At 47.3% G+C, this 22,683-nt stretch overlaps 1 protein-coding gene across 1 annotated transcript in view; it reads left to right on the top strand.

The window, feature by feature from the left end:
- Positions 1-2,548: 2,548 nt before the first annotated feature.
- GPD1L (glycerol-3-phosphate dehydrogenase 1 like) overlaps positions 2,549-22,683 on the top strand; it is a 30,779-nt gene continuing 10,644 nt past the window's right edge. The window contains exons 1-6 of the mRNA XM_081164951.1: positions 2,549-2,734; positions 8,225-8,402; positions 11,325-11,465; positions 12,716-12,854; positions 15,992-16,104; positions 22,281-22,514. Coding sequence (XP_081021077.1) covers positions 2,685-2,734; positions 8,225-8,402; positions 11,325-11,465; positions 12,716-12,854; positions 15,992-16,104; positions 22,281-22,514 — 855 coding nt within the window. The 5' untranslated portion in view covers positions 2,549-2,684. The remainder of the gene's footprint in view (positions 2,735-8,224; positions 8,403-11,324; positions 11,466-12,715; positions 12,855-15,991; positions 16,105-22,280; positions 22,515-22,683) is intronic.

Raw genomic sequence — 22,683 nt, 5'->3', positions numbered from 1 at the left:
TCGAAAGGTCGGTGGTTCGAATCCCCGCGGCGGGGTGCGCTCCCGTTGTTCGGTCCCAGTACCTGCCAACCTAGCAGTTCGAAAGCACGTCAAAGTGCAAGTAGATAAATAGGTACTGCTTACTGGCGGGAAGGTAAACGGCGTTTCCGTGTGCTGCGCTGGCTCGCCAGAGCAGCGATGTCATGCTGGCCACGTGACCCGGAAGTGTCTGCGGACAGCGCTGGCTCCTGGCCTATAGAGTGAGATGAGCGCACAACCCTAGAGTCTGTCAAGACTGGCCCGTACCGGCAGGGGTACCTTTACCTTTACCTTTTTATGCCCATATGACGTCAAGCTGTCAGCTGCAATGTTTAAAATCCTGTCTCATCCACAGCTTGTTATGGTCAAAAAGGCTTGTATTCTTCTAAATGCACTTTCTCATGCTTTGAGAGTAAATCCTTCAAGCCAATATATCTTACTCTTCTTGACATACTCCATTAAGCCTTCAATGATCCATGCATCCCCCACCTTCCATGTATGGCTGTATTTTTCTAGCGTTGCATTGTCCTCACAATGGAATTGATGGTTCCAATCTGATCTGATTTTACTTATGACAGTTTGCAAAAAAAAGGAAAGAGGGAGAAGGGGGGGGGCTCCCTAAAGGAAAGGATGTAGGACGAGATTTAAGATGGGATGGGCAGTTTCCCTGCACAAATTAAAAATAAATAAAAAGGCACATTTGTGTGTGTTGGCTAAATAAAAAAAGGAATTATTGTGAATATAAGAAATGTTTAGCGGGGGCACCAAATTTTGCCCTCGCTCAAGGCACCATATTACTAAAGGCCACACCCTGAATTAATAAAAAAATTCCTTCCTGTAGCACCTTAAAGACCAACTAAGTTAGTTCTTGGTATAAGCTTTCGTGTGCATGCACACTTCTTCAGATACACACGAAAGCTTATACCAAGAACTAACTTAGTTGGTCTTTAAGGTGCTACAGGAAGGAATTTTTTTATTTTGACTATGGCAGACCAACACGGCTACCTATCTGTAACTGGAACCCTGAATTAATGTCAACCATACAAATGTGAAAGAGAACAACGGTGTCGCTCAGAGAAACGAATGTGACAACGATCAGTTAGGCCCCTAGTTTGGGAAAGGCTAAATCGAGCATCCCTTAAACAACATTGCCCTTGCCTGCTCTCCTCTTCTCTCTGCAAGACTATGCACCCTTACTTTGGAATTAAGGCACAATTGAATTCAATAGGATGCGGGTGGCGCTGTGGGTTAAACCACAGAGCCTAGGACTTGCCAATCAGAAGGTCGGCAGTTCGAATCCCCACGACAGGGTGAGCTCCCGTTGCTCAGTCCCTGCTCCTGTCAACCTAGCAGCTCGAAAGCACGTCAAAGTGCAAGTAGATAAATAGGTACCGCTCCGGCGGGAAGGTAAACAGCGTTTCTGTGTGCTTCTCTGGTTCGCCAGAAGCGGCTTAGTCATGCTGGCCACATGACCCGGAAGCTGTACGCCGGCTCCCTTGGCCAATAAAGCGAGATGAGCGCCGCAACCCCAGAGTCGGCCACAACTGGACCTAATGGTCAGGGGTCCCTTTACCTTTACGACTTACTTAGGGGTGAGCTGCATTGCACAGCTGCAATCATTTGCATACTTATTTGTGATTAAACCCCATTGGCATTTTGAGGCTCAGTTGGTTAGAGCATGGTGCTGGTAATGCCAAGGTTGCAGGTTTGATCCCCACATGGGACAACTGCATATTCCTGCATTCCAGGGGGTTGGAACAGATAATCCTTGGGGTCTCCGAGTCTCCCGTTGTATCAGTCTATGACTCCTGCACATGCAGACCTTGCATCAGATGGCACGTGATTTGTGTTTCTGAAAACTCTACTTTCTGCCGTCACATGACGCCTCTTGCACATGTTCCCCAGTGGTGTTCTGCTAGCTAGGCTTTGTCTCCAATGCACAGAAAATATTGGGAAAAGTGTGTAGATATTCAGGATAAAAACACACGCACATGTATGTTGTATTTATTCTGCTACAATATATACAGTTGCTGCTACAGTAAAAACCTTAAGATGCCCTTGTTTAATCCTGCGTTAGAGAGGAAATAAATATGAATAACAGCGTCTGACCCACAAGAGGGGCAGGATCCACTCCCACGTGGAATTTCTCTCTCTCCTGTGAGTCAGTGCGCCTTAGGGAATATCCTGTGGCTCCTTGCAGCGCTTTCATTTTCTAGCAAGAGTAATCCTCTGCACAGACAGAAATAAGCGGATTGGATCTGCCAAGGTTGGAAGCCTCACCGTGCCTACTCAGAAGTAAACCCCATCGAGTTCAACGGGACTCCTTCCCAGGTAACTGCAAAGCGCTTGCCTAAACTCCTTGGGCTTGCAAAGAATGAGCCGCGCAAAGCAAATTCGGCGCAACGGCGCTGCGTCCTCAGCAAGATTTTTAAAAATGAAATAAAAGCAATACCCGGCGGCACGCGTCTAGCCCAGTCAGTCGGAAGAGGACTATAATTCCCAGCAAGCTCCGGGTGAAGGAGGAGGTCCCTGGCTCTTGCTGGGGGGCGGGATCGTCTCCTGCGCCGATTCTGCATGGGCGGCGGAGGACTGCTAGCCGCGGCCATTGGAGGGTCTCCAGGCGCCGTTCCCTTTGCGCTGCTTCCTCTGCCGCTGCCGCCGCCCCCATGGCTACAGCGTCGCCCTTGAAAGTCAGCATCGTGGGCTCAGGAAACTGGTGAGCGCAGCTGGGGGGCGCGATCCGCCCAGAGGCCATCGGGGCACCGAGAGGAACCTGCGCTTCCTGGTCCTCAGCCCTTGTTGCTTAGGATGCGCGGGTTATAGGGGCGTGGGCAGGGGTGGAGAATCAGGCGTCTCCTACTCCTCTGCATCGAGGTCTGTTTTTCCTAACCAAGAATTCCCTGCAAAATAATATATGCAGCTGTCACGAACCGTCTTCCTTGTTCTACTTCCTTGTTGGGCGGGAATAGGCGACACCCCTGATCACCCTTTTGCAAATCTCCTTTTTTTCTGAATGGCAACTATTCCCCCCCCCCAATAGTTAATCGCACGTGCGTCAGGTTTGCGATTCGTTTTAATACCTCGAGGGCTGGGCCTGATCACCCGCTGATTTCCCCCCTCTTTCTTGTCCTCGCCCTGGCTTAGGATAGTGGAAAAATGATGGCGTTATTCTAAAGGCACCGATGACGGTTCTCTAGTTTGGGAGGGTTTTCTCAAGGCAGGTGGGCAGGACGCACGCCACCAGAGAACAGCCCACAAAACGCCCATGCACTCGGCGAGAACTCGGGTCCATGCAACGCCAAAAGGGTGCCATCCGTAGAATAATAGAATTGTAGAGTTGGAAGGGACACTGAGGGTCACCCAGCCCAATGGCATGCAATGCAGGAATCCTTTGCCCAACGTGGAGCTCAGACCCACGACCCTAAGATTAAAGAGTCCATGCGCAAGAGAGAAATACTGTAGCTCTCCAAGGTTTGTGGAAGTACAAATGAATGGGGTTGTGAGACGGGGGAGGTAGCTCAGAACAGCTTGATGAAGTCTAAGCATGCTGTGGTTGCAGAATGCCGACTGTTTAGGGAACCAGCATGGGTCTTGAACCCATGGGTAAAAGGGACCCCTGACTATTAGGTCCAATCGTGGCCGACTCGATTAATAATAATAATAATAATATCTTTATTGTCATTGCCCCCATCGGGGACAACGAAATTACTTGACTGCTCCATAAAAACACTAATTAAACAATACAGTATAATACAGCAAGGGAGATTAGATGACTTTCAAAGTCCGGGCTTCCCATTCAGGGCCGATATCGCTCTGGAGAAGAAGCTGTTCTTAAGACGGCTTGTTCTTGTCTTCATTGACCTGTATCTCCGTCCCGACGGCAGGAGCTCGAAGAGACAGTGACCAGGATGCGATGGATCTTTTACTATGTCCAGTGCCTTCCTATGGCACCTTGTGGCATAAATCTGCTCTAAGGTGGAGAGTGGGCAGCCAACAATGCTCTCTGCTGCCTTAACAACCCTGCCCAACCCCATCCTGTCCTGGATAGTACAGCTTCCGTACCACCAGTGTGGTGTAGTGGTTAAGAGCGGTAGTCTCGTAATCTGGGAAACCGGGTTCGCGTCTCCGCTCCTCCACATGCAGCTGCTGGGTGACCTTGGGCCAGTCACACTTCTGTGAAGTCTCTCAGCCCCACTCACCTCACAGAGTGTTTGTTGTGGGGGAGGAAGGGAAAGGAGAATGTTAGCCGCTTTGAGACTCCTTAAAGGGAGTGAAAGGCGGGATATCAAATCCAAACTCTTCTTCTTCTTCTTCTTCACACACATAAGCCATAAGTGAGCACGCTCTCAATGGCACAGTGATAGAAGGCAAGCAGCAGTTTCTGCGGAATATGGTTTTTCCTTAGTATTCTCAAAAAGTACAGTCTCTGCTGCGCCCTCTTCAGAAGCCCCCTTGTGTTGACACTCCAGGACAGATCCTCTTGTAATTCAATGCCCAAAGTAAGTACCCTGACTACTCGGTTAAGTACCCTCGACCCCTGACTATTAGGTCCAATCATGGCCGACTCGTTAAGGTCGGACCTCCAGAACGAATTAAGTACTTAACCTGAGGTACCACTGTATATGGACAGCCATGGCTGAATCGTATCTTCGGCAAAGCGTTGTTAGCAGCACATCTGAATGCTTCATCACAAGACAGGTTTGGGTCAATAGTTCATTTCCTATATTTCACCAGGGTCAGTTGTACAATTCAATACCATCCCCATAGGGGTGCTTAGTACTACAGTGGTACCTCGGGTTAAGCACTTAATTCGTTCCGGAGGTCCGTACTTAACCTGAAACTGTTCTTAACCTGAAGCACCACTTTAGCTAATGGGGCCTCCTGCTGCTACCGCGCTGCATGAGCACAATTTCTGTTCTCATCCTGAAGCAAAGTTCTTAACCTGAGGTAATATTTCTGGGTTAGCAGAGTCCTTAACCTGAAATGTATGTAACCTGAAGCGTAGGTAACCTGAGGTACTTTATTTAAAAAGGGGGGAGGGGTGTTTATGTCCAGGAGGAATAGTGGGATATTTTTAACCTGCTTTTTGTCTTGCACCCACTGAGATATCTTCTGCAATGTCAGCTGACAGAGCCTGTTCAAATTGCTCAATGTTGGCAGCAGATTAGTGCTGACTTTGTTTCCTGAAGGGCATGAGTTTTACATGAGCCCCATTTCAAACTTGCAGAGACAAAACTTTATTTCGTGGTCACTTGTAGGAGCTGTCAGAAGCATTTTACAGAGAGTTGCAAAACTACACAGCACACACTCTTCAGAACTGGGAATGAGGAAATGGGAGAAGGTGTTCGCTATTTTGCAATTTTGTGTTCCTATACTGGTTACTTGCTTTCATCCATTGCCATTGTGATACTGCAGTACAGTGGTACCTTGGTTTACGAACAGCCCTGTTTACGAACTATTCGGTTTACGAACTCCACAAAACCAGAAGTAGTGTTCCGGTTTGAGAACTTTACCTCAGTTTACGAACGGAAGCCGAACGGTGGAAGGGCACTGGCGGCGGGAGGCCTCATTAGGGAAAGTGCACCTTAGTTTAAGAACGGTTTTGGTTTAAGAATGGACTTCCGGAACGGATTAAGTTCGTAAACCAAGGTACCACTGTAAATATCTTCAGTTAACACGACTGCTTTTTAACATGGATGCCTTATCTGTTTGGTTTGTTTTGTTTCCTTTGCTGTAAAGGCTCTACGTGAATACGTTGTTCCATTTTTTTACAGGTAGCATATTGGTCAAAGCTTAGCAATGTTGACCTATTTTATATATTGGCCCGTTGGAACAAAATTTATCATATAGCTTTTATGAGGGCAAACTCATGTTCACAATGCATGATGCAATATTCAAAGTTACACGGGGCTTTTCCTCTGTTGGATGTCCACAAGGAATTTGAAGAGGGAAGGTGTATTTTTAAGTGAGACTGAGGTCTTAAGCCCTGTTTAATCGTTTGTTTCAATCTTAAATGTGCAAAATATCTGAGGTGGAGCAAATACACATTGGGACAGACAAGTAAAAAGAGGTTCCCAATTGTGGAAATACAAAAAAAAACCCCAAGGTGGTTACAAATGCAGATCCTTGGCATGTAACAGGTTAATGTATTTCCAAAGAGATCAACCATTTGCGGGGGGGGGGGGGCTTGGAAGCTCTCTCAGCACACCCTGAACATTAGTTCTTCCAGTTAAGGGTTTGACAAGTACATGCACATAACCCTAATTTTAGGAACTGCTGGTATTTGCCTTTCCTTGCATCATTCAGTTTAATTTAAATATATTAAGCTATGAATATTAATAGCTGTTTCGGTAATTGTTTTACACAGTGCATTCAATCTAAGTCATTGTTTGGCTTAGCATGGCATGCCAACATGGTCAGTAGTTCATCCAGAGTCACTAAATGAGCTTTATGACTGAGTGATTTGAACCTAGCGGTAGTTTGAAAGTCTATGACAGGCACCCCCAACCTGCGGCCCTCCAGATGTTTTGGGACTACAACTCCCATGATCCCTAGCTAACAGGACCAGTGGTCAGGGATTATGGGAATTGTAGTCCAAAACATCTGGAGGGCCGAAGGTTGGGGATGCCTGGACTATGATCACTGCAAAACACTGGAAAAATATCTCCTGATGAGAAAGAATTGATTCATTGATTGCTTCCCTAGCAGTGGATTTTGTCAGCTACCTACCACATCCAAGAGAGCACATAATTTTCAAATTAAAATCTAGTGGCTTCGATAGTCTGCATTTAGAGCAGTATAAAGTGTCAATGTTTCATCTGTTTGCACAGGGGTTCCCCCCTCCTTTTAAGGCAGCTGATACTAAGAAGAAGAAGGAGGAGGAGGAGCTGTATCCTCAGTGTGTTGTTTTAGTGATCTATAAAAGCCTTCATTATATCGGACCTCTTCTATTTCTAAATTTATTCTAGCCCCATGTGACACTTCCTAGGCAGAAGTCATGAAAGAGAGTTGTGTGTGAAAGAGACGGTTGCACATATAAGACAAAAGAAGTCTCTTAACAGATGCATTTTTTTAATTTATCCGTTGCCTCGTGGCTCAGTGGGGCCTTGCGTCAAAGAAAGCACATGCAGTTTAAATACCAGTCCTTATTATCCTTAACATATAAAGGACATGTGACAAGTACAGAATGACTGGAGGCAAGTTGAGAACATAAAACTGCTCTGCCTTATGATATAAAGCTTCAGGCATGAGTGTCCGTGACTTTGAGGCACTTGTCATTGTTCAAAGGGCATAAATTTAAACTCTGCACTGGGGCAGAGTTTTATGCTTCTCAAATTACCTTGCTTATCAGTTGAAGAAGTTTAACCTCCTCACTTAAGGTGCCAAACTGGTGCTTAATGCAAAATGCCTTGCTGTGCAATTTGCCTGTGTAATTGGGCTGCTGTAGGCACAGAGTTTTGCATACACTAACCAGGGGTCAAGAAGGTTTACCTCGGGCTGGATCGCGTGGGAGTGCGTGCGCCCACGATTTTCGGCGTCTGCACAGATGCAATTTCTGGCTCCACAGAAGCGAGTCCCTGCGCTGTGCTGCACCGGTTTAGCGCAGCGCATGGGAACTCGCCAAGCAGGCGGCTCATTTCGGGGGTGGTTCGGGGGCCAGTTAAATGTTATCCCTCGCACAAGTTGCTTTTCAGCTCTCAGTGAAGTGAAATGAGGGGGAATAGAAGTACCGGTAAAAGCAGGGCTTTTTTCCGTAGCCAGAACTCAGTTCTGGTACCATTCTTGCTGGGGCTGATAGGGATTGTAGTTTGGTAAAAGGTAAAGGACCCCTGGACGGTTAAGTCCAGGCAAAGGTGACTATGGGGTTGTGGTGCTCGTCTCGCTTTCAGGCCGAGGGAGCCAACATTTGTCCACAGACAGCTTTCTAGGTCATGTTGCCATCAAGACTAAACCGCTTCTGGCACAACAGGACACCATGATGGAAACCAGAGCGCATGGAAACGCTATTTACCTTCCTGCTGCGGCGGTACCTATTTATCTACTTGCAGTGGCATGCTTTCGAACTGTTAGGTTGGCAGAAGCTGGGACTGAGCAATGGGAGCTCACTCCATCACGGGGATTCAAACCACCAACCTTCTGATCAGCAAGCCCTCTGTCTTAATGTGGCATATTTAATAAGGTGTCATGTTTTCTCTATTTATTACAGGGGTTCTGCTGTGGCTAAAATAATAGGCAACAATGTAAAAACGCTGCAAAAGTTCGCTTCTACGGTGAAAATGTGGGTTTTTGAGGAAAACATTGATGGACGGAAATTAACCGATATCATAAATAATGATCACGAGAATGTAAAATATCTCCCTGGACACAAGCTTCCAGACAATGTGGTAAGACATATATATTAGTTATCTCTGTTTATTTTAAGCATTTTACTATTCTAAAAGTATTGTTTTAAAAGTTTTACTATTCCCCTCACACTGCTGCATTTCCCAGAGTTCTCTGGGAAGAGGGATTGATTGCTCAACCACTCTGGGAATTGTAGTTCTGTGAGGGGAAATAAGGGGTCTCCTAACAAATCGCAGCACCCTTAGCAAACTACAGTTCCCAGGATTCTTTGGGGGAAGCTATGCCTGTTGAAGTGAAATAAGAGAGCTTCAATTGCAGATGTGACTTTAGTGTGGGTCCAACCCCACTGGACCCAACTACAGTGGTGCCTCGCAAGACGAAATTAATTCGTTCCGCAAGTTTTTTCTTCTTGCGAGTTTTTCGTCTTGCGATGCACGGTTTCCCATAGGAATGCATTGAAAATCAATTAATGCGTTCCTAGGGAAACCAACTTCTGACCAGGTCCGGGGACAGTCTGTCCCCCGACCTCTTCTGAAGGCTGGGGGGGGGACAAGGGCTTTTCTTCCCACCCCCAGCATTTTAAAAAACCCCGGGACAGCGGAGGACTTCTCCGCTGTCCGGGGCGATTTAAAAGCCCCTGGGAAGGCAGGCAGGGGGGACAAAGACTTTTGCGCCCCGCCAGCCTTCAGAAGAGGTCCTGGACCTCTTCTGAAGGCTGGCGGGGGCAAAAGTCTTTGCTCCCCCCCGCCTGCCTTCAAAAGCTGTCCGGCCAAGGCTTCGCGGACCTCTCTGCAAGCAGCGGCAGCGCTGCTGCTGCTGGCGGAGAGTTGCCGGCATGCCGAAGCCTGCGCGCGCTGACATCAGTGCGCCCAGGCTTCGCGGACCTCTCCGCCAGCAGCGGCAGCGCTGCTGCTGCTGGAGGAGAGTGGCCGGCATGCCGAAGCCTGCGCGCGCTGACATCAGCGTGCCCAGGCTTCGCGGACCTCTCCGCCAGCAGCGGCAGCGCTGCCGCTGCTGGCGGGGAGTGGCCGGCATGCCGAAGCCTGCGCGCGCTGACATCAGCACGCCCAGGCTTCGCGGACCTCTCCGCCAGCAGCGGCAGCGCTGCCGCTGCTGGCGGAGAGTGGCCGGCATGCCGAAGCCTGCGCGCGCTGACATCAGCGCGCCCAGGCTTCGCGGACCTCTCCTGCCTTCAAAAGCCGTCCGGGATAGCGGGAAGCGCTTCCCTGCTATACCGGACTGCTTTCAAAATGCTGGCGCTGGGGAGCAAAGCCTTTCGGCCCCCGCCAGCCTTCCTGGACCTCTTCTGAAGGCCGGGGGGGGGGAAGGCTTTGCTCCCCACCGCTAGCATTTAAAAGAGGTCCCCGGAGATTTCCCTATGGGCTTTCGTCTTGCGAAGCAAGCCCATAGGGAAATTCGTTTAGCGAAGCGCCTCCAAAACGGAAAACCCTTTCGTCTAGCGGGTTTTCCGTCTTGCGAGGCGTTCGTCTTGCGGGGTACCACTGTAATAAATGTCTTCAGAACCTGGTTTTTGTGTGAGGAGAGGAACGGCGCAGAGTAAAAATAATAGGCTTAAAGTAAAAGAACAAAAGGTCTTATTCACATTTACGTTTTGTTAAATTCCAAAATAATAGCTGTCAGTCATTTGCAAAGATTGGAACCCAGTGTGCCCTCCCAGTGAACAGAAGGAGATCTGCCATTTGTGGAAGGGGCCTGGGTCTGGCAGGCTTTCCATTCATCGCACTGAGAGGAGATTGTTTCTCTGCTGTGCTGCGTCGCAAAACAAGTTATTTTTCTGGAAGTTGCACCAACAATCTGAAGTTGATTTTTATAAAGCATGAGGGGGCTAACTAGGGGAGGAGAGGACAGAATTTGTTTCCATTCTGTGAGTAAATTCTGTTCACAAACCTCTGATTGCAACCCACAGAGAATAGTAACCATTTACTATCCGCAATAAGTATTAGATTTCCCCAAATCCAATGTAAATGGTATCTTATTTAATTCTGTTTCCAACTTTAGAAGCAATCAGAAGCTTTATTTTTGTGTTTTTATATTGTAAACTGCCCTGTGATCTTTGGATGAAGGGCAGTATAGAAATTTGATGTAATTTGCCATTGGTTTGTTTAAAATTTGGAAAACTAATAAATATTATTTGGCAAAAAAAAATACAAATTGAATTACCGTATTTTTTGCTCTATAAGACTCACTTTTTCCCTCCTAAAAAGTAAGGGGAAATGTGTGTGTGTGTTATGGAACAAATGCAGGCTGCGCAGCTATTCCAGAAGCCAGAACAGCAAGAGGGATCGCTGTGCAGTGATCCCTCTTGATGTTCTGGCTTCTGAGATTCAGAATATTTTTTTTCTTGTTTTCCTCCTCCAAAAACTAGGTGCGTCTTATGGTCTGGTGCGTCTTATAGAGTGAAAAATATGATAATAGTGATGATGATGATGATGATAATAATAATAATAATAATAATAATAATAATAATAATAATAATAATAATAATACTTTGCTAGTTTACATTGGGTGGGAATGAGTTCCAAATTTGCTTGTGCCTTTATACTTGAAATTTGCTGTTATTATCAGTTGGCTCGCCAGGTATTAGCTTCTTACAACAAACAATACAAGCAAGACGAAGACCAGTATACTAGATAGCACTGCAAGGTATTAGCTTCTTGGCAGTATAAAATATTTGCTCTGCAAATAAGCTTTCCGCAATTCCAGCTGGATGCATTTGCCAATGGTCAAAGCCAGCCAACAAAAGAGTCGCTTTTGGAATAGTAGAACCAATCTGTGCTTAGTTTTAATCTGTGCTAGTTTAAAATCTTTAAATTTTACGGCCATTATAATAACAATAAAGCATTTCTACAAACAAAATAAAATCGGCGCATTGAGACAAATGTCCTCTTTCTTCTCTCTTTCTCATCTTTCCCTTTCTTCCTCCCTTGAATAAATGTCCATAGGTTGCTGTCCCAAATCTGAAGGATGCTGTGCAAGATGCAGACTTGCTGGTTTTTGTCATTCCCCACCAGTTCATTCATAAAATTTGCGATGAGATCACGGGGCGCGTAGCCAAGAAAGCTGTCGGTATAACTCTCATTAAGGTACAACAGATACAGATACAAGCCTTACGTTAGTGTCAATGAATCCTTCGGAATTGTTCAATGGGCTGTTGGACAAAAACAATGCTGAAGAGATGTATAATCCCTAGACTTACGACAATACAGATCCAGCTCATTTGGATCAGTAGTTTTGAGTTCTGAAAAGTGCTGTGCATCATGTAATTATGTAAAGATGGTAACATGGCGAGTCAGTGATGCTGTGGGGTAATGTCACACACCCCTGTGGCAAACATGCTGTGACTGGAGCTCATCATTGTAGCGCGGTCACACCCTCCCTCTTGAATTTTCTTCCATTAGACGTGAAGCAAGCCCTACATTGTTCTGTTTTTGATGTTGGTGGAAACATTTATTTCTCCCCTAGCATTCTCAGATTGCTCCTATTTTATTTCTGAATTTGTTCATTTTTATGTTTTAACACTGCTCCTTGATTTGTGTTGTGTTTTGTTTTCCATTTCTGCACATCACTTGGGTCTTTTCTGCAAAGCAGTTTATGAATTTTAGTTTTTTTAAAACAAAAAACAAAAAACCCACAGCTTTTAAATGGTCATTGCAATTCTACAGATTCAGCCTAATCTATGGACTCAGCTACATGTTAAAATGAAACATTTTAAATGTGTTGTGGGTGCGGGACACAGGTGGCTAAACCACTGAGCCTCTTGGACTTGCTGATCAGAAGGTCGGCGGTTTGAATCCCCACGACGGGGTGAGCTTCCGTGTCTCTGTTCCAGCTCCTGCTAACCTAGCAGTTTGAAAGCACGCCCAAAAAGTGCAAGTAGATAAATAGTTACCGCTCCAGCAAGAAGGTAAACGGAGTTTCTGTGCGCTGCTCTGGTTTTGGTGTTCCGTTGCACCAGAAGCGGCTTAGTCATGCTGGCCACATGACCCGGAAAAACTGTCTGCGGACAAACGACGGCTCCCTTGGCCAGTAAAGCGAGATGAGCGCTGCAACCCCAGAGTTGTCCGCGACTGGACTTAACTGTCAGGGGTCCTTTACCTTTTAAAGTGCAATGTGCAAATGTGACACTAGATGGTGAAAGTGAGCTATGCAAAAATTCAGTGTATTTTTCAAACTGTTTTAAAACCAAGCATTTTCACAGCGTTTTTTAATATGTGTGTAGATTCCACCCAGATGGCATATAGGCAGAATTTCACCCACTAGTGAGGATAATTATCAGTCTTCTGTCCGGTGTTGATAACTGACTATAGTGGTTACCTTTTAATGTTTGCTGCAGGGAATAGACGAGGGCCCAGAGGGTCTCAAACTCATATCTGACATCATCCGAGAGAAAATGGGAATAGACATCAGTGTGCTGATGGGAGCAAATATTGCCAATGAAGTAGCAGCAGAGAAGTTCTGTGAAACCACAATAGGTAATTTTTTTTTAGTATGCTTTATATAGGGTCTTCTCCCTGTTGTCATCTGGTACCAATCCTCTAAGGACTTTAGATTTTATTTATGACCTTTTTTTATCTCATCCTTCACCCAAGACGCTAACAGTAGAATTTGATTCCTCTATATCAGTGTTTCCCAACCAGTGTTCCGTGGCACACTAGTGTGCCGCGAGATGTTGCCTGGTGTGCCGCGAGATGTTGCCTGGAGGGAGGCGGGCGAGTCCAAAAAAGGTTGGGAAACACTGGTTTCTCTTTCAAAAAGGAAATGTGGGTTAAAGCGGCGCCGCCGCCTCCCACTCACTTTCCTGCTCTGGCTTCCCTAACAGTTTTCCGAGTTGCGTCACTGGATCCAGCCCCCTTTTCCACATGTGACACGGGGCTGGAGGGAGGGAAAGAGGGCTTTACGTCGCGCACAAAGGCAGCCTCCTAGAAGCGCTCTGGGCCGGCGCCGTTTCGCCGAAGGCGCTGGAGGACCCCCACCCTCAGCTCCTTCAGAAAGGAAGCCCCGCCCCTCGGCTCCCTACGCCGCCAGGCAGCTCAGCTGACTGACGAGGACGTTCTGCGGCGGCGGCCGCCGCACAACCACCGCAGTTGCTGGCAGCGTCCGCAGCGCAATAAGTAACAGCGCCTGGTGCTGCCAACTCTTTCTCTCTCTCTCCCGCCCCGCCCCCAAGCTCTAGCGCGCCCCGCGTCAACATCGCCGCGCGCAGCTTCCCGAGCTCGAGGCCAGCCGCTGCACGCACGCGCCGGCTCGTCATCGGCTCCGGTTGTTGCCTTTCTCCGCCGAGGTCGGTGGACCCCGAGCCTAGGCTTCCTTCCTGCACCCCGCTTTCCAAAGACCGCACACCAGTTGGGCCAGTACATATTCCCCTCCCGTGACTGGAGCGGAATAGCCCTTTCTCTTCTTCCCCAACCCTTGTCGTTGGAGGAGTCCCTCAGTCCCTCGCTTTGCTGCCTCCTCCCCCCCCCACCCCCAAAGCTTGGAGGTTCCCCGGCAAGGGGGAGGGAAAAAAATTGAAAGTTACACTTTCGTGCGTCCCTCCCGGCGTGACGCTGCGCGGTGACGTCACGGGGCTGTAATGGTGGTGTGCCTTGAGATTTTTTTCATCAAACAAGTGTGCCTTTGCCCAAAAAAGGTTGGGAAACACTGCTCTATATATTACCCTTAAGAATGGTAGAGATCATGGGAATTACAGTGACGTCTTGTGCAGGGGTGAATGACATGCTTGAAGAATGGGCGTGCTTATAATCTATTTTTATATATTCCTGGTTGAGTTTTTAAAAAATGTTTTTATGAGGGACCTATGTATATAAAATGGGACGCGGGTGGCGCTGTGGGTTAAACCACAGAGCCTAGAACTTGCCGATCAGAAGGTCGGCGGTTTGAATCCCCGCGACGGGGTGAGTTCCCGTTGCTTGGTCCCAGCTCCTGCCAACCTAGCAGTTTGAAAGCACGTCAAAGTGCAAGTAGATAAATAGGTACCGCTCCGGTGGGAAGGTAAATGGCATTTCCGTGTGCTGCTCTGGTTCACCAGAAGCGGCTTAGTCATGCTGGCCACACGTATGCCGGCTCCCTCGGCCAATAAAGCGAGATCAGTGCCGCAACCCCAGAGTCAGTCATGACTGGACCTAATGGTCAAGGGTCCCTTTACCTTTATGTATATAAGATAGCATTTTGGATGGAAGACACAGTCTACTGAAAAACACAGTCATGCTTCATTAATATCTTTGTGATCATACCTGGAATTTTATTAAAATAGAGCAGGAGTGGGCCAAATTATATAACGCCCTACTAGATTATTGTAGGCATCTTGTGGCCCATGGATTTCTCCATCAGGCTTGTTTTCAGCATCCCGTAAGGCACTGGTATGATCTAGGTCCTCTCACTTTAAGAGCCCATATCCCAGTACAGTGGTGCCCCGCAAGACGAATGCCTTGCAAGACGGAAAACCCGCTAGACGAAAGGGTTTTCCGTTTTGGAAGTGCTTCGCAAAACGAATTTCCTATGGGCTTGCTTCGCAAGACGAAAATGTCTTGCGAGTTCCTGCGGGGTTTTTTTCCTCCCCCCCCCCTTTTCCCCAAGCCGCTAAGCCGCTTATCAGCTGATCCTAAGCCGCTAAGCCGCTTAACAGCTGATCCGCTAAGCCGCTTATCAGCTGATCCGCTAAGCCCGCTAAGCCGCTAATAGCGCTAAGCCGCTAAGCCGCTAATGGGCTTGCTTCGCAAGACAAAAAAACCGCAAGACGAAGAGACTCACGGAACGAATTCTTTTCGTCTTGCGAGGCACCACTGTATGTGCAGAGAAGGCTTTGCAACTAAGCGTTTTTGATAGTGCATCTGGCTCTTGGATAGGGGACAGAGCATGTTGAGAAGACTTGGGTTCAAGTCATGAGGTGTACTGGATGGGCCTCGAACCCAGGTCACTGTCTCTAGGCCTGTCGTCCCTTGCAGGGTTGCAAGCCCACTTTGGATTCTACGGAGGAAAGATGAGAAAGAAGTACCGTATTGGCCGGAATATAAGACGCACCTGCAAATAAGACGCACCTTTAAAATTCAAGGGGAGGAGGAGAATATCCGAATATAACCTGCTCCCTTAAAATTGGGTTACAGGCTGAAAATGGCTGCGGTTGGTAGAATTGTAACTCCTAGCCAATTTAAGCCTTTGAATCTTGCAAGCCCGCAAAAGTTACCGCACAGTCACTAAAATAGCAAATCACTATTCAGTTGCTACAATTCCGCAGGCACTCACACCCGTAAATGGCAAGTGAACATTCTCAAGCTTGAAAATCGGCAATAAAACATTTTTTTGGTTCCGTTTTACCGTATGTCTGTTTCAGCAGCGATATCGTAAAAGATAATTTTTGTAAGGTCACGAATTTAAGCTGCACTTTAACTTTTTATGGTCGGAATTTGGGAGGAGGGGAAGTGTGGCTTATATTTGGGTCAATACAGTATAAGCCTGATCAAGGGCTTTAAAGGATATAAAAGTAGACATGAAGAGTTGCCTAGTACCTTGTTTTGAACAGTTCCGTCTTGTTTCTAAAAGCCAGCATACTAGCTAAAATAAAGCTGACCGTTCTCCTTCTGCCCTTCACCTCCACACCCCAAAATAACAGGCTGCAAAATTTTGGAGAATGGATTCCTCTTCAAAGAACTTCTCCAGACTCCGAACTTCCGAATAACTGTGGTGGACGATGCCGATACTGTTGAGCTTTGTGGTGCTCTTAAGGTAATATTTGTTTTTGGGCAGGGATGACATTAAAAGCTAAAAAACAACAACCCTAAAACTAGAGAGCAGAGAGCTATGGGAAGTTGGGTACTAGGCCAACCCCTGATGCTTGCTTCCGCTTGATGCTAGAGTTTGGCTAGAGGGTGATGACAAAACTCCACTCAACTTGCCTTCTCTCAGATGGCTTCCTCATATTTTGTGTCCGAGGGGAAGTACTGTGATGCCATACTCAAGATCTTCCGCTCTTCCTATGCAACAAGAAACCCCAAACAAATCACAAGGGTAGGGATGGGGAAGCCTGCGGCCTTCCCAAAATTGTTGGACTCCAACTCACATCAACTCCAGCCAGCAGGGCCAGTGGACAGGGATTATGGGAGTTGTAGTCCCAAGAACTGTCTCCTTTGTGCCAAAGCAGAAGAATCTAGCCAAGCTTGGGACAGTGACCCAAACATAGACTTTATTTCTTTGTAAAGGGGTTTGGTGGTAGGGTCACTTCCTAATATGTGAAGATGTTGCGTTTTTCGTTTGCATTTGGCTCTCTTATCTGCAGGCTGGATTTCAAAAGGTGAGCAGCAGAGAAATAGGCACGGGGCAATACTCCAAAGTCCTTAAGTATCAAATGAGTACCACCAACGTTGTCCCATTGGTTGTTGCCAGACTAAATTGTTGTTGTTGTTGTTTAGTCGTGTCCAACTCTTCGTGACCCCTTGGACCAGAGCACACCAGGCACTCCTGTCTTCCACTGCCTCCCACAGCTTGGTCAAACTCATGCTGATAGCTTCGAGAACACTATCCAACCATCTCATCCTCTGTTGTCTTCTTCTCCTTGTGCCCTCAATCTTTCCCAACATCAGGGTCTTTTCCAGGGAGTCTTCTCTTCTCATGAGGTAGCCAAAGTGTTGGAGCCTCAGCTTCACGATCTGTCCTTCCAGTGAGCACTCAGGGCTGATTTCCTTCAGAATGGAGAGGTTGGATCTTCCTGCAGTCCCTGGGACTCTCAAGTCTCCTCCAGCACCATAACTCGAAAGCATCAATTCTTCGGCGATCAGCCTTCTTTATGGTCCAGCTCTCACTTCCATACATCACTACTGGGAAAACCATAGCTTTACCTATATGGACCTTTGTTGGCAAGGTGATGTCTCTGCTTTTTAAGATGCTGTCTAGGTTTGTCATTGCTTTCCTCCCAAGAAGCAGGCGTCTTTTAATTTTGTGGCTGCTGTCACCATCTGCAGTGATCATGGAACCCAAGAAAGGAAAATCTCGCACTGCCTCCATTTCGTCCCCTTCTATTTGCCGGACTAAATAAATCTGACTAAAAAGATCCAGTAGCAGAAGGATTTCGGCTTGTGCAACAGACCTCCTCCTCCCTGCATATACCTCAGTGTTCTCCCAAAATCTGTTCTAGTGGGTTGGGGGAAAGTATGGAACAAATTTAGTTGGGTGCATCAAGATAGGAGAGGGAGGGGAAGTTATTTTGCACAGCCAAAACTCCTTGCACTCGCATATCTGTTTTGTGGGATGCGGCGCCCCACCCTTTTTAATTGGCTCTTCTTTTTCAATAGGGACGCGTGTGGCGCTGTGGGTTAGAGCACAGAGCCTAGGACTTGCCGATCAGAAGGTCGGTGGTTTGAATCCCCGCGACGGGGTGAGCTCCCATTGCTCGGTCCCTGCTCCTGCCAACCTAGCAGTTTGAAAGCACGCCAGTACAAGTAGATAAATAGATACCGCTCCGCGGGAAGTTAAACGACGTTTCCGTGTGCTGCTCTGGTTTGCCAGAAGCGGCTTAGTCATGCTGGCCACATGACCCGGAAGCTGTATGCCGGCTCCTTCGGCCAGTAAAGCGAGATGAGCACCACAACCCCAGAGTCAGTCACGACTGGACCTAATGGTCAGGGGTCCCTTTACCTTCTTTTTCTAAAAACAGGGAAGGTTTCCCTAAGGATAGCCTGTGGACTGGATCAAGCGCCAAAAAAAAAATAAAAAAAAAATATTCTGCAGGTGGGATTCATGTGCCAATCATGATAATTTTTAGCTCACGACATTGCTTAAAAGCACATCTAAATGCAGTGCCTATAATGATTGCAGCTGGAAGATGATGGAAGAACATCTGCTGCATATCCGCTTTCATTGGATGTATTTTTATCATGTCTGGCAACAAGCTGGTGGAGATACAGATGCAGCTAAAAGGCTCTGCAAATAGATTCCCCCATTTCAAAAAATACCAGATGTGTTAGATTGTTATCATTCACACTGGTGCCATAGAGACAAGGCACTAGAAACGAGTGCCCGGCAACAAGAGCTTCCTGCCTGTTTTGTGCACTGGCCATTTTCATTGCTAGGAACCAATCTGGTGAAAAGCATGCATGAGTACTTTTGAAAGCGATACGTTTCCCTTCTTTTTAAGAGAGTGGAGAAGTGCCACACTTCAGATCCACTAGAGATAGATTTAAAACTTTCATAGTAAGATCTGAACATCTGTGCGCGATAGAGGCTTCTTCTTGTACTTGGCCCCAAGAGTAGTAGTAGTTGTTGTTGTTTATTAATTACTTATACCCCACCCATCTGGCCAGGCCTCCCCAGCCACTCTGGGCGGCTTCCAACAGGATTTTTAAAAACACAATAAAAGATCAAACATTAACACTTCCCTAAATAGGACTGCCTTCAGATGCCTTCTAAAAATCAGATAGTTGTTTATTTACTTGACATCTGGTGGGAGGGCATTCCACAGGGTGGGTGCCACTACCGAGAAGGCCCTCTGCCTGGTTCTCTGTAACTTCGCTTCTCACAATGAGAGAACCACTAGAAGGCCCTCGGAAGCTGGACTTCAGTGTCCAGGCTGAATGATGGCGGTGGAGATGCTCCTTCAGGTATACTGGGCCAAGGCTGTTTAGGGCTTTAAAGTTCAGCACCAACACTTTGAATTGTGCTCGTACTGCGAGCCAATGTAGGTCTTTCAGTGATTTGAAACCCTTCCTTCCGCAATATGTGAGAGCAAATAGGGAATGGCAGTTAGAGGGAGAGAAGGAGAGTGAAGGTCCAAGTAAACTTTATTCTTTCATTCCTTCACAGTGAGTTCCTGTTGCCCCCTCCTGCACACTCTCTTTGGCAGTGATAGTGGGTCACCTCTCCTTTGCAGCCAATAGGATTATTTGGGCTCAGCCAGTGCAAGGGGCCGCAATACAGGAGACCCCAGGGACATTTCCACCTGCTGTGCGAAAGGGATTGGTCCTGGCAAAAGGATATACAGAGAAGAATTGGTGTCTTTGCGTCCCAATTCCCCTTTTGTTGTTGTTGTTGTTTAGTCGTGTCCGACTCTTCGTGACCCCATGGACCAGAGCACGCCAGGCACTCCTGTCTTCCACTGCCTCCCGCGGTTTGGTCAAACTCATGCTGGTAGCTTCGAGAACACTGTCCAACCATCTTGTCCTCTGTCGTCCCCTTCTCCTTGTGCCCTCCATCTTTCCCAACACCAGGATCTTTTCCAGGGAGTTTTCTCTTCTCATGAGGTGGCCAAAATATTGGAGCCTCAGCTTCACGATCTGTCCTTCCAGTGAGCACTCAGGGCTGATTTCCTTCAGAATGGATCGGTTTGATCTTCTTGCAGTCCATGGGACTCTCAAGAGTCTCCTCCAGCACCATAATTCAAAAGCACCAATTCTTCGGCGATCAGCCTTCTTGATGGTCCAGCTCTCACTTCCATACATCACTACTGGGAAAACCACAGCTTTAACTAAGTGGACCTTTGTTGGCAAGGTGATGTCTCTGCTTTTTTCCAGTAAAGTTCCCCTTTACTGCCAAAAAAATACCTGCTGGAGAGAGACAATTAGGATGCACAATCCCAGTTCCTCCACCCCTTTCAGTCCTTCCAGCAGGAGCATCACTCTTCTTCATTGCCTGCAGCATCAATTTCCAGTGAACTCCTTGACGCAACACTTTGCTCATTCTCTTGTGGCTCAAGGCTATTCTGGTGCTGCTGAGAGCTAGTTCTGGAAGAGATGTAACTGTGCTGGACGACACACAAATTCTCTAGTGCTCTTCAGCCTCCTGAATACCTGCAAGTTGGTCATCAGGGGGAGTGATGGTACTGAATCTTTTCATATAAGCAACATTTTATTCCAGAGAGATGGAAAGTGCTTTCTTTAAGGTCAAACTCACCACTTGTACCTCCTTCTCCAGGCTATTCTCTCACTCATTCATTCCTACTGTGCGTAGGCTCCCTTTTGAGTTTGCAGATTTGCTGCTGTTCCATACTAACGTGAAATGCTGCCAGATTCTTTTAGGGTAATTGCGTAACAGCAGCAATTATGCGATGTACAGCACTGTAAATATATGTCTGCACTTCCCCTGCTGTTGAAGAGCTTAGTTTCTGGCTGTTCCATGCCCTGGAAACGAGGGAATGCAAGTGACAATCCATTATTCACACCGGCTCTCAGCTAAGCTTGCCAAGGCGCACGTTGGCCATCTATTCTGAATTTATTTCATTTCTGGCAAAGTTCTCTGCGGTTCATTGAATCTGAGCTCAACCTTGTGATCCACTGCCTGTCTCCCTGAGCTATGGGCAGTCTGAACGGGAAAGCCGGTCTCGGACAGCTATAGATATCTCCATGGTATTTACATCACGAGCATATGATGCTACTTTGTGAAGAATCGGACCATTGGTCTTGCAGCAGAATGCCAAGACCTCAGGAAAAGGTACTTGATTGAACTGGAGAGATCAGATTGAACCCCGGGCCTTTTTGCATGCGTAGCTGTCATCTCAGTGTCTGCTGGGATAGTTCATTCGGTAGAGCATAAGACTCTCAATCTCTGGGTTGTGGGTTCGATTCCTATGCTGGGTGTCAGATGGCAATGGTGGTTGCTCGTGAGTAACCAGCCAGGACTCCGACCTGTCTTTTACAGGTTTTATTTTGGTGCAAAACTATTTACAGTGCAGAGCCACAAGTTCATGTCTGCCTCAATTACTAGCAGAATCAGGGAGTGGTTGTTTCCGGGACCTCCCCCAACATAATAGCTTAGTCACCCCCAGCCTTTTCCTTCCTTCTTTGCGTTTTACACCTCTGCGCAGGGTGGGCGATGGAAGGGGCGTGCTTCCCTCCTGTCCGGCTTGGCCAGGAGCGGTGCTGAGGCTCCCAGCAGCATCCTCTGGTCCTTTTCCCTCTTCCCCACTGGAGGTGGGGCTTTCCTCACCACCGGAAGAGGAGCTGCTTCTCAAGATTTTCGGAGGCTCCCTGTAACCCAACTGCTCCTCTGCTTCCCTTTCCTGTTCCAATGGCAGTACCCTGACACTGGGGAACAGATTCTTGCATTGCAGGGGGTTGGACTAGATGACCCTCATGGTTGCTTCCAACTCTATGATCCTACGACGATAACAAGTTGATCTAAGTGGTGCAGTGAAATGCTGTAAGCTGCTACCAAATGGGGATGGAACATTACAGAGCTCTCTGTCTCAAAGAGGAAGCTCTGTAGCCTCTGTATCCTGGAGCCAGGGTGGGGATTTTAAGCACGCTACATCATTTTGGCAATGTGCCTGATCATTTACCATATTTTTTGCTCTATAAGACTCACTTTTCCCCTCCTAAAAACTAAGGGGAAATGTGTGTGCGTCTTATGGAGCGAATGCAGGCTGCGCAGCTATCCCAGAAGCCAGAACAGCAAGAGGGATTGCTTCTTTCACTGCGCAGCGATCCCTCTTGCTGTTCTGGCTTCTGAGATTCAGAATATTTTTTTTCTTGTTTTCCTCCTCCAAAAACTAGGTGCATTTTGTGGTCTGGTGCGTCTTATAGAGCGAAAAATACAGTACATAGCATTTCTAGCATGAGGATTTATTTTCCTGGTCCAGAACTGCGAAGTCATTGTTGAGTTCTCTTGGGCAAGTCAGTGTTTTGCTTGGCGTAAGAGTAGGAGTAGTAGGGATCAATAAGAATTGCACATCTTTTTTTGCATTTAAAATTGCTTTAAAATTTTCCTGCTGCTTTCTTGGAGCTTAGGATGGCACACATGGTTCCCCCAGGCACATCCACTCACAACAACCCTGTGAGGTAGATTAGGCTGATGTCACCCAGTGAGCTCTGTCACTAAGCAAGAGCCCTTCCACTTTCCTTGCCACTTCAGAGTCTGTTTCTCAAACAGTTGTTTTCCCCTCCCTTTTTTTCTTCTCCTCCTCAATTCTCCATTAGAACATTGTGGCTGTGGGAGCTGGCTTCTGCGATGGCCTCCGCTGCGGCGATAACACCAAAGCAGCTGTCATTAGGCTTGGGCTGATGGAAATGATTGCCTTCGCAAAGTTCTTCTGCAAGGGGCAGGTGTCCACTGCCACTTTCCTGGAGAGCTGTGGCGTGGCAGACCTGATCACCACGTGCTACGGGGGCCGCAATCGGAGAGTGGCCGAAGCGTTTGTTAAAACAGGAAAGGTACGGTCCCTGGGACTCGCTCTTCTTCTCACTTGCTTTCCTGTGACTGACTCTTGAATCTCTTCCGTTGTTTGGAACGATCTTGTGACAGGTGGACACACAGAGTAAAATAATTGTCTGTCATGGTGATTTGCTGGGGTCTTGGGATGACAATAATGACAACCACAGC

Source organism: Podarcis bocagei (assembly GCF_964188305.1).
Source record: "Podarcis bocagei genome assembly, chromosome: 12".
NCBI classification, from domain to species: domain Eukaryota; kingdom Metazoa; phylum Chordata; class Lepidosauria; order Squamata; family Lacertidae; genus Podarcis; species Podarcis bocagei.
The sequence above is the reverse complement of the archived record's forward strand: the minus strand, read 5'-3'. Positions and strand labels throughout refer to the sequence as shown.